At 36.5% G+C, this 11,646-nt stretch overlaps 2 protein-coding genes across 2 annotated transcripts; one reads left to right on the forward strand and one right to left on the reverse strand.

Annotated features, from left to right (window-relative positions):
• Nucleotides 1-1,245: 1,245 nt before the first annotated feature.
• On the forward strand, nucleotides 1,246-6,850 carry LOC131021033 (uncharacterized). Its single transcript, XM_057950111.1, has 13 exons — nucleotides 1,246-2,563; nucleotides 2,880-3,291; nucleotides 3,371-4,034; nucleotides 4,452-4,492; nucleotides 4,926-4,994; nucleotides 5,182-5,282; nucleotides 5,390-5,468; nucleotides 5,565-5,663; nucleotides 5,756-5,824; nucleotides 5,942-5,991; nucleotides 6,087-6,168; nucleotides 6,257-6,351; nucleotides 6,431-6,850. The coding sequence occupies exons 1-13, from the start codon at nucleotides 2,100-2,102 to the stop codon at nucleotides 6,543-6,545; spliced, it is 2,340 nt and encodes a 779-aa protein (XP_057806094.1). The 5' UTR covers nucleotides 1,246-2,099; the 3' UTR covers nucleotides 6,546-6,850.
• On the reverse strand, nucleotides 6,803-8,543 carry LOC131021034 (uncharacterized). Its single transcript, XM_057950112.1, has 4 exons — nucleotides 8,315-8,543; nucleotides 8,167-8,222; nucleotides 7,251-7,317; nucleotides 6,803-7,158 (listed from the first exon to the last, which is right to left on the reverse strand). The coding sequence occupies exons 1-4, from the start codon at nucleotides 8,441-8,443 to the stop codon at nucleotides 7,078-7,080; spliced, it is 333 nt and encodes a 110-aa protein (XP_057806095.1). The 5' UTR covers nucleotides 8,444-8,543; the 3' UTR covers nucleotides 6,803-7,077.
• Between the last annotated feature and the right edge of the window lie 3,103 nt (nucleotides 8,544-11,646).

Genomic DNA, 11,646 nt, shown 5'->3' on the forward strand with positions numbered 1-11,646 from the left:
GCCTGACAATAATTACTCTTGCAATTGCATCATGTTCGACTGTCTCTATCGAAGCTTGTAATAATTGTAGTAATGCACGCCTTCCAATCATGTTGTGCACGCAAATACACATACCAAAAATACTTCCACATTTCTTGTACCCAAAGTCGAATTATAATATTATCACATACTAATATGAGTTTCGATTTAAATAATTTGTAAGGTCTTGATTAGACATGGTTAATTATATTCGCCCAAAAGATTGTGGAAAACAATATAGCTTTACCATGGGAGGAAAAATATTTTACGTAGAAAGAATACTTTTATTTATATAAATAAATAAGAGAAGTTCATTATTAAGAATAGAATTGGAAATTTGCAGTTAATTAACTTAAGACATACCAAACTTTAGGCGCTCTATTAAATAATGCCACTCAACAAAACGAACTCTACCAATATGCTTTAATGACTAGTATGATTATAATTAATTATACTCCAATAAATAAATGAGGTATTCTCCCGTGCAATCGATTGCACCGTGCAATTGATTTTTGAATAAAGTAGTGTTATTCTAAAAATTAGTTGCACATGAGCTCGTTTATCGTATATATATTTGAGAAGGTTTATATACGTAGTATGAGAATTTACGTAAGACTTAAAATAAAAAAACAAAAGAAAAGGAAAAATCAGGGGGCAACAGGGAGACAAAAAATAGGGGAGAGATCTATCTTTTCGTTATTGTATTCCTACTCTTTACTTACTGGGTGGCATTTACGCATGAAATTATCATGGAAAGACTCTACTTTTTCAAGTATGACAATATAAAATTTGGATTAAAAAACAAATATATTAAAGAGATACAAAATATAGTTATGAATCCAACAGTTATGTGTGTGTTGCTTATCTGGTATTTGCTATTTTCACGCCGTAACTGTTAGAAATGGACAAAAGAAATACTACAATTTATAAAGCCATTAATTAATTAGGTGGGATGAAGTCACGCAGAAAATAGGGGGAAAAAAAGAGAACGGCAAAAATAGGAAATTCTAAAATTATCAAAACTGATTGATTGTAAAAATCAGTTGAATCATTTGCTAACTCCATATTTGACTAACAAAGACATTTTAAATGGACAATCTTTTACATGTTAATTCATCTTAGATATTTACTAGCACTTTAATAATAAAATATATATTTCAAACTAAAATGGGAGGATACTTTTGGGAGAAGACAATATGAAACAAAAGTTCACACTAAAAAAAAAAAAAAAACTATAATATATAAAAATATAATAATTCATCGCATTTAAATAATGAAATTGATTGGAGCTGGTTGTTAATTGTTTATACCTTTTTCTGAAAGAAAAAAGCTGAAGAAGAAAATGATGGCCCACGCTCGGCGGATTCCGTGAGTTGCACGCACTGATGGTCGATCACTTACTCGATCTTTGATTGGGTAATTCACAGTTAGTGTAACGCACGCGCCATTTTGGCGAAGGGGGCTCGAAAATGAAGGTCAAATCTGTAGAATATTAGTATAACTAAAACCAAGAACCGCCCCTAAAGCTTAGAGCTCACAGAAAGTAAATACAGTTTAGAGAGAGAAAGCTATTTATATTTAAGAGAGATAGGGAGAGAGAATCAGGAGAGAAGAGGTAAGAGGGTGATGAGAACAAATCTGAAAAGGTTGAGTGACAGAAATTAGAGGAGAGGAAAACGCCAAAGCTGTAGTTTTAGAACTCGCAAAAAGATCATACTTTTGTTCATTTTGATTGCACATTATTCACATAAGCATAAGTTAGTGTTGCAATGAGGGAACTTTTTTATTCTGAATAAGGGCAGACATTGGCAATCTTAGTCATAGATCCATTCATTGCATATAAACAGTGGGAGGGGTAGAGAGAGGGAGAGAGAGATAAAAGGTGTTGAGGAATCTGATGTTGCTTCGGTTTCTAGTTGAAGTTTTCGTATTTCCGTGATTGGAATTTTTGCAGGGTTTTAAAGGGATTTTTGGGAATTCGTTGGGGTGTAAAGGGTTTCGACAGATTGTAGTACCGCGGAGGAGGAGCCCGAATATTTTAGAAATTTTCGAGATTTGATTTTTGAAGTGTCCCGAGAATTATGGAGAGCGGTGCCGAGCAATCACCAGCAGCGTCATCTTCGGCGGCGCCGCCAGCTGAGGAGCTGCTGAAGAAGATTCAGGATTTAGAATTAGGTCACGCCCACTTGAAGCACGAGATGTCTAAGCTTATCACTACTTCCACAGCTGAAATCTTGGCGGCTGATCGCCGGCAGAAGCAGAGGTCCCACTCCATTTCGCCGCAGCGGGGGCCGCGGTGGAGGACCGGCGGCGGAGATGCTAATTCGGTGGCGGCGTGGAAGAAGGGCTCCGCCACATTCCGGCATTCGTCTCCGCTGCAGAGGGAGAGTCATAGTACGGACTCGTGGACTGCTGGCGGCGGCCGTGGCGGCGGAGGTCATGGGCCGGCGGCGGTGAAGCTCACGGATAAGCAGTATCTGAATATATTGCAGTCAATGGGGCAGTCAGTTCATATATTTGATCTGAATTTTCGGATAATTTACTGGTTAGTTAGTTAGTTAAACTGAGCTGAATTCTACTTTCCAAATTTAGACAGTTACTGAATTGTTGGTGTTTTAGGCTATTTATAGTTATGATTATGACTTTGTTTAAATGATTATGCTAAATTTAGTCTTGAAGATTGTTTAACTATCAAATGCCTACAGATTTATGAAGTTCAGATACATGAATTGTAATGATCGATCCATAAGATTCTTGTTGCAAGTGATTGGTATTGGGAATTTGTATTCTTATAAGGTATCTATGCTTAAATTCTTTCAATATGTTTGTTGAGAAGATAAGATTATGTTGATTTGATGTAGGAATAAGAGTGCCGAGAAACTTTATGGATACTCAGCTGCAGAGGCTCTAGGGCAGGATGCAATCGAGCTACTGACGGATCCTCAAGACAGTGCTGTGGCGAGTAACATTGTGCGTCGAGTGGCGGCTGGTGAGAATTGGACTGGGCAGATTCCAGTTAAAAACAAGAGAGGAGATAGGTTCTTAGCTGTGGCAACAAACACCCCTTTCTATGATGATGAGGACACTTTAGTTGGAGTTATATGTGTATCGAGTGATTCTAGACCTTTTGTGGAAGCACAGACAGTAAATTCGGAACTCAGTGATTCAGGAACCGGTTCAAGATTTAGCAGGTCTAGGACCATTTCAGGCAAATTTGGACTTGATCATCAGCAGCCTCTACAAGTAGCAATTGCTTCAAAAATATCAAACTTGGTGTGTATCCTATTCTGTCGAAGTGTATGATAATTGTTTTATGTAGCATAATGCTAACTTCATTCAAAATCCCATGTAGGCTACTAAGGTAAGCAACAAGGTTAAATCAAAAATGAGGCCTGCAGAGAACTTAGATCGTGAAGGTGGCAGTGGTGATAGTCATCACTCAGAGCATGGTTTCCCAGATGTAGCAATGTCCGAGCATCGAGAGGACGCAGCTTCAAGTGGAGCTAGTACGCCTAGAGGAGATATACATCCTTCTCCATTTGGTGTGTTCTCTGGTGGCCATGAGGAAAATTCACCAAGTAAACCATCTAGAGATTCTGGTGACGAGAGCGAAGGGAAACCAGGAATCTCTAAGATTCTTAGCTCAAAGGCAGAGGCTTGGATTGCTAAGAAAGGTTTGACATGGCCATGGAAAGGACATGAACAGGATGGGACAGAACCAAAGTCTGGCCGATTCGGCTGCTCATGGGAGAACGATCAAGAACATGAGTTGGGGCCGCAAAAGAGTGCTGCTGGCTCATTAAAATCAGAAAACCAGGCCACGGAGGCCAGCCATACAGCTAATAATGAGGCTCCCGGGTCTTGGTCTTCTTCTATTAATGTGAACAGCACAAGCAGCGCTAGCAGCTGTGGAAGTACGAGTAGTAGTGCTCTCAATAAAATCGATATGGACACTGATTGCTTAGATTATGAAATCTTATGGGAGGACTTGACTATTGGAGAACAAATTGGACAAGGTTGGTGTTTTCAATTATATGAATGGTCATTTTGGAGCTTTAGCTTCTTGATAATCACACTTCTTTTTCATTTCTGTTGGATCTGGATATTAGGGATAATTATGTAGATGAAGTTTGGGTAAACTTTTCTGTAATTTTCTTGGTGACTGCCTACTTATAAACCTTAGAAGAAACACATAGTATCTGAACTGTATTGCTGCATTTGCTGCTACATGTTGTGTTATAATCACTTAGGACCTGTATTAGTCTATAGGATTTCAGAGTCGAGATTTCTCTACTTATGCTTGTTCCGTGGTTTGTTTCTAACTTACTCTCTCTCTCTCTCTCTCTCTCTCTCTCTTTTGGAGTTGGTTTCTCACTTGATCGTGCCGAATATTGATTACCTCTTACAATCTAACTTTTGTTATATATGTGCAGGTTCTTGTGGGACTGTATATCATGCACTGTGGTATGGATCAGTATGTTCTTTGACTCTTCATTATAGTCTCTTGCCATTACCCCAACCCCCACCACCCCGAAACAAATACCACAAATATTGCAATGAATCAGTTACTTTAAGAATCATAGGATATATTCCAGTTATTTTTTTACTTTTTATCTTATTCCTCATTTAATTCTAGTAAAGTTAATCATTTAATGTACCCCAAATAACCATGAAATTCTGGTCGCTTTGACTAGGCTAATACCTTTGCCTCGGTGATCATCTGTGCAGTCATTACGTAAATTTGCAAGTTGAAACTTATGAGAATGAAACTAAGCTATGCTCTTAGATCTTACATAGAACTCCTAAATATATCTTCTTGCTGTAATTTTTTTGTATATTAATATTAATATTCAAGGAGAAAATGCCCTAGTCTTCTCTGTAATAGAATGAATTTCAATCTTCTGCAGGATGTCGCTGTCAAAGTATTCTCCAAGCAGGAATATTCAGATGATCTAATCTTGGCCTTCCGACAGGAGGTCCGTGTGCTTTCTAATTTCAGTATCTCATTAGCTGTTCTTAAGTAAAACTTGTACATTACTTTTGATAGAACTGTTGGTGCTTTATTGAGTTTGAGTCCACATATTATAAGTCATGTTTCGAGAAGCTGCACCGTTGCTACTTAATTGAACATTGAAAGATTGTCTCATTGTTTTTGTTTCGAAGGTGTCACTTATGAAAAGACTCCGACATCCAAATATTCTCCTCTTCATGGGTGCAGTTACTTCACCTCAATGCCTTTGCATTGTGACAGAGTTTCTCCCACGGTATGTTCATCACCCCCCCCCCCCTCCCACCCCGTCGTACCTTAAAGCCATCTCGCATGAGCTGGATAGCTAACTAACTATAGCCTCTGCCCATTTATTTAATGCAGTGGGAGTCTGTTCCGGTTGTTACAACGGAATTCTCCCAAATTGGAGAGGAGACGGCGTATTCAGATGGCCTTGGATATAGTAAGTTTCTAACTGCATTAAACTTTGATGAATCTTTGGAATGAACTAAAGAACCCTTTGCTTAGTCTTTGTTGTTATGAACTTGTATGTATACAGGCACGCGGGATGAATTACCTTCATCATTGCAATCCTCCCATTATTCATCGTGATTTGAAGTCGTCGAACCTTCTTGTCGACAAGAACTGGACTGTCAAGGTCAGCTTGCAGTCCCTTTTACACGTCAATTCCAGTCGCTTGCTTTGCTTTCTTTTTATTTAATTTCGTGCATTATACACACACTTTGGCAGGTCGGTGATTTCGGTCTCTCGCGTCTCAAACACGAAACATACTTGACAACAAAGACAGGGAAAGGCACGGTACATAAACTGACACTGAGACTTGTTCTTGTTTCAAAATGCTATGGTTCCCGGTGCTTCACGAACCTTCTAGAATACTCGAAAGCTAACCATTCTCGTGTTTTTTCTCAAATGCAGCCTCAGTGGATGGCTCCTGAAGTTCTTCGTAACGAACCTTCAGATGAGAAGTATGGCCAACTGAATAGTGAAATCAATCTGGTTTCAAGCAAATATTTCAATTCTAAACCCTTTTTTCCTTTCTCTTTCTTGTTTTGATAATCAGGTCCGATATATATAGCTTCGGTGTGATACTATGGGAACTTGTCACACACAAGATTCCTTGGGACAACCTCAACTCCATGCAGGTATTTTATTTGTTTGTTGAAAAAAATGGATGCACTTGAAAAACAAAACCCCCTTGTATTGTGTGTGATTTGTTTAGCAACTTGGTAGGTGATTGGAGCTGTGGGCTTCATGAACCAACGCCTCGAGATCCCAAACGACGTCGAGCCACAGTGGACCTCCCTCATTGAGAGCTGCTGGCATAGGTTCGTATTCAACTCATGTTTTGATGGGATCATATGGTTTCGATGAGTTCATCACAACACATTCAACTGTTTATTGCAGCGAACCGCAATGCCGGCCTTCGTTCCAAGAACTAATGGAGAAGCTAAAAGATATGCAGAGGCAATGTGCAATTCAAATGCAAGCTGGGCGCGCTGCTGCTGCCAAAGAAAGGTAGATAGATGCAAATGGCAGCCATTCTTGTGCTCTATGTTTGTATCATCACTCCCACCTGCACATACTGTAACGTTACCGGAGGTAGGAGGCTCGTGGATCGGACAGCAACGCTGCACATTGCTCGTTGTTTAACGAGGCAGATAGTGCAACACATCGAACATGCCTTGGGACAGGGATAGAAATTCAGAGGATTCACAAGTGTGCTTTTGATTGAATGATTTGTGATTCTCATTTTTGGCTCCATCTGTACTCAAAAAATTTCAAGATGCACCTTTGTATAAAGATGGAAACTTGTTTGTTACAAAATTTACAAACACATCATCTCTTTCCAGCATTCGTGCAGACCAAACAGTATGTTAAAATGCCCACAAATTTGTCCTCGTATTATGATATAACAACGTGCAAAACAATCATAAGCAAATGTGTCTAAACAAGGAATATTGTGAAAGATTTCTGATCCCAGCAATCCTAGTTGAGATTTGCCAGAAAGTGAAGGTGCGCAGGCGCGATTTTCTTTGAACGGAAGGTGGTGGTTAGTAGAGCAAGGATCTGATGGCAGCAACAGCATCGCCTTTATGCTCGCGCAATGTTCTTTCTGCAACCTTTCTATCGAGCTGTAGTTCATAATCGAAGGAAATGAAGTCAGGTATATGGACTATAAAGTGAAGTTTCGCCTAAAAAGTTTACAAGAGTTTGAGGAAACAACCTCCAGTTCATTGGCAATGATATCGATGTCACCAGCATTAATCTTAACAGCCGCCAATTCTTTCTCCCTGCAACGGAACCAAACACCGATTTCATAGTCAGTTCTAGCTGCAAGGCACCCTCGAAAGGTAGAAACCAGAAAAGGAAAAGAACAAAGGATTCTATACATAACTTTGATGCCAATATCATCACATTATTCTAGTTTATTGCTGTAAAAGACACAAGACCAATATCTACGGGTAGACCATAGCCATGAGCAAATAGCACAAAAACAAGAACTCCATTATAATCGAGCACATCATATGCGAACCTACCATTAATTAGCATCTCAAGGCAATCATAAGGTTTAAGGTTTAAGGTTTAAGTTAAAGCAACCAATGATCAAAAAGCCATAATCGGACAGATTTAACTTGCTTGAGGAGAAAAATTTTATCCACCACACCACATGATGAAATGCCTATTAGTTTGCTCAAGTCGATAAAAATCAAAACACCGATTTGGTAGGGGAAAAATTGTGAGAGCTCAACAATCCAAGAATTACATTAAATGCCAGCAAGAATGATCATCATACCTCTAAAGATGTTTACACTACTTTAAGGCACTGATCACGACCACTACTACGGAATCGAATTTAAACAGAACAAGTCCTCTTAAATTGTGATATGTTGTAGAACCATATCTAATACCTAAAAAATCTTGCGAAACTCATGCGTTCTAGCTCAAAGATTCATCACAACAATCCAGCATTGAATGAAGCTCACTGAATTATCAAAAATATGATACATATTGCATAATTATCCGAAGAAATTAACATTTTTTACAAAAACTAATCAAAATTACAACATAAAGATCGAACTCGCTGTTGAAAAAGGGGGAAATTAAACTAGGGCAAGAAGGAAAAAGAGCTAATAACTCACCTCAACCTAGCAGCCTGTATGTCAGCTTCTTTTGATGCAGATATTGAAGCCATGGCCTACAAAGCCAAAAAAAATAATCAGAAGATCATCATCGAGCCATTTGATTCTTCTGCAAACAGTTTGTGAGCTCAATCTACAAATTACAGACTTCTTGGACTCGGGTTGAGTCGAGTTGGCGATCCTCGACTCGGTCGGTGAGTTTATCGAACGCTTTGCTCTGCTGCTGCATGTCTTTTGAATCCACAAAATTCTCCACTCCATCTTCTCCTCCTTCCATCCCTACCGATTGCGATTTCTCTCTTTTTTCCGAGCTTGAATTTCAGATATTAGTTTTGCAGAAGTTTTCTGCTTGATTTTGATGGTGATTATGAAGCCCTAGGATTTGTATTTTGGGCCTTTACTGGGCTATAAGATAGCGCTTCGATTTGGGCTCTGAATTCAGAGATAATTTACTTTAAATATTTGTATTTATTGGATTGATAAAATTATTTTACCCTCTATGATAATACAACAAATAATACAATAAACTAAAGTAAACAAGTTTTTTTTTTTTATAAATAAAGTAAACAAGTTAGAGAATTAGAATGTGAATGATTCTAGATTATTAACTAAATATTTCCCCCTTGAATTATTCACAAAGGGATTACTACAAATTGGTAAGAAATATTCAAACATATGGCAAAGAGGAGAGTGTTTGTGCAGGAGAGTGTTTGTGCCTCTTTTTTTTCTGTGTCTTTGTTGAAGGACTTCTTTTTTCCTTTTTCTAGTTCAAGTAATATTTTCCTTTTTTTAATCTAAAATTTATTAAAAAAGTTGTTGAGGCACTATCGCGTCGCCGTCGCCAGACTTGAAGCGCGGCTTCGGCCCTAACCCTCGCGCTCGGCTCTAGCGTGTTTGTGTATGGCACGTGTGCACACGAACCTATAATTAAAAAAAATATTTTTAAAATGACTCTTTGTAGATTTTTGCAATATTTTTTATTTGTTTTACCGTTCAACAACGATCTTCAATATTATTTTTATCTATTTTATTTATCTATAAATACTACATTTTTCTACATTTTTTTGCACCACAGTACACTAGGGGTGAGCAAAAAATCCGATACCGAATAACCGAACCGATCCAAACCGGAATTTTAAAATATGGTTCGGTTTTTTCGGTTTTTCGGTTCGGTTCGGTTTTTTTTTCATAAAATTTCGGTTTTTCGGTTCGGTTCGGTTCGGATTTTTTAAAACCGAACAAAACCGAAAAACCGAAATATATTTATAATATATATATATATATAATATTTTAATTATAATTTTATAATATCTAACTTCTAATATTTTTTTAATTTTATAGTTTTTTTTTTGAAATTTTCGGGTTTTTTTTTCGAAAATTTCGGTTTTTTCGGTTTTTTTTTCGAAAATTTCGGTTTTCTTCGGATTAATTCGGTTTTTCGGTTCGGTTCGGTTTTAATTATAAAAATTTCGGTTAATTCGGTTCGGTTTGTTCGGTTAATTCGGTTCGGTTCGGTTTTTTTTTTTAAACCGAACTAAAATATGGTTTGGTTTGGTTTTAGCAAAAACCGAACCATATAACCGAATGCTCACCCCTACAGTACACCAACTTCCTCTTCATTTTTTCTTTTGCATTTTCTACACCTTCTTCTTCTCAATTTCTTCTTGAAAAAATGGAATGTGACTTCAACGATTAGTGGAGCAACAAAGCTCCGTCCTTGGGGAATCCCAACTTCTTTCATGATGGGCTTCGTGCCATTCAGATTCTCCCAATGCTCGAACGCTTTCAACATGAATCTTGAAAGCATCAATTTGAGCGACACTCATTTCGTTCAAGACAATGATGTTTGCGGAGATTCCTTTTCTTCCAAAAAAGACGAAGTTACGCACCGGCTACACCCCGACCAAGATTGAGCTCGTGTGCACGTTTGGTAGACAGGAGTTCGCACCGCTTGGTATCCCCTTGGGGATAAAATAACCAACAACTTAATATTATAAGGTCTACGAAATTGATTATACAAAACTTAATAAATACACATTTTAAAGATATATATATATATATATATAGGGGTGGGCTACCGTGAGAGCACATCTTAAAATAAGAAATAAGAGCAATTTTTAATGTATGAATTTTATGTAGAACACGTATAAATTCTTTGTATAAAGGTATGAATTGTGAAAAATAAATTTTTGCTACCTTTGGGATTCGAACTCAGGACCATAAATCCATCCAACATGATTACGAATCAACCGTAGATCTTGATGATCTAAGGGCTGAAAATAATTCTTATTTTATATCTTAAGAAATGCTCTTATTTTACCCCTTCCCCATTATATATATATAATGAACTTGTATAACTTCATTGTTAAAAGCATAGTTTTGTACCAATGTGTTACATAATGTAAATATCTTATAGAATTTCTTGTATATAATGGAATATTTGTATAATAAGTACAATAACATGTATTAAAAGGTTATGGCCAAAAAATCATGAACTTTTAAAAAAGTTGTAATTTTCACATGAACTTTGAATTAAGCCAAAAAATACATGAATTTATATTTTTGGTGCAATTTTCGCCTAAATTTGACTTTCGATGAAATTAGAGCTTAGTTGACAGTCGAAATTAAATCAAATATATTAATTTTTGTCTTCTTAGACCTTCGAGTTTCTAAATATTCCTCATCATCAGAATTTAGACCAATATCAGGTGAATTTTCGACTGCCAATTAAGCTCTAATTTCACCGAAAGTCAAACTCATGTGAAAATTGCAACAAAAATATAAATTCATGTATTTTTTGGATTAATTGAAAGTTCATGTGAAAATTTCAACTTTTTTTTTAAAGTTTGTGTATTTTTTGGTCATAACCCCTTATATAAAATATAACAATTCCTTCATCAATTAATTATAGGAATTAAAAAAAAATCTTAAAATATAATAATGTAAACATAAATTATACTCCTTCCGTCCCACAAGTATGGCTAGCTCTCTACTTTTGTACACGATTATTATGAAGAATAATGATTAAATGATAAAAGTGATAGATAATGGAAGAGTCCGAGCTCACAATTTTTTTACGATAGTGAGTAGTTTTTTTTTTTTTTTAGGAATGAGTCATTATTAATGGGACAAACGAAAAACGAAAATGAGTCTTATTAATGGGACGGGTGGAGTAAATATTTTAGGCTTTTATTTTCTTTCAAATAAATTGCTTTGATATTGGATAAATGTCTATTTTATTTAACAATTGATCAAATCACCGCTAAATGATTATTGACTTTTATAATTTTTTTTACTTATCGAAGAGTATTGGTGAATAACAATCAACCTATAAATCAATAGTTGAATATAATATTTATTAGATAAATCAATAATATTTTTAGAGGAAAAATTTTGCAAGCAAGATTTTTGCTTTAATATATATATATATATATATATATATATATATAGGGAGAGGTTCAAATAAGAACCACTAAATAA

This window comes from Salvia miltiorrhiza, chromosome 4, assembly GCF_028751815.1.
Source record: "Salvia miltiorrhiza cultivar Shanhuang (shh) chromosome 4, IMPLAD_Smil_shh, whole genome shotgun sequence".
In the NCBI taxonomy this organism is placed as follows: Eukaryota; Viridiplantae; Streptophyta; class Magnoliopsida; order Lamiales; family Lamiaceae; genus Salvia; species Salvia miltiorrhiza.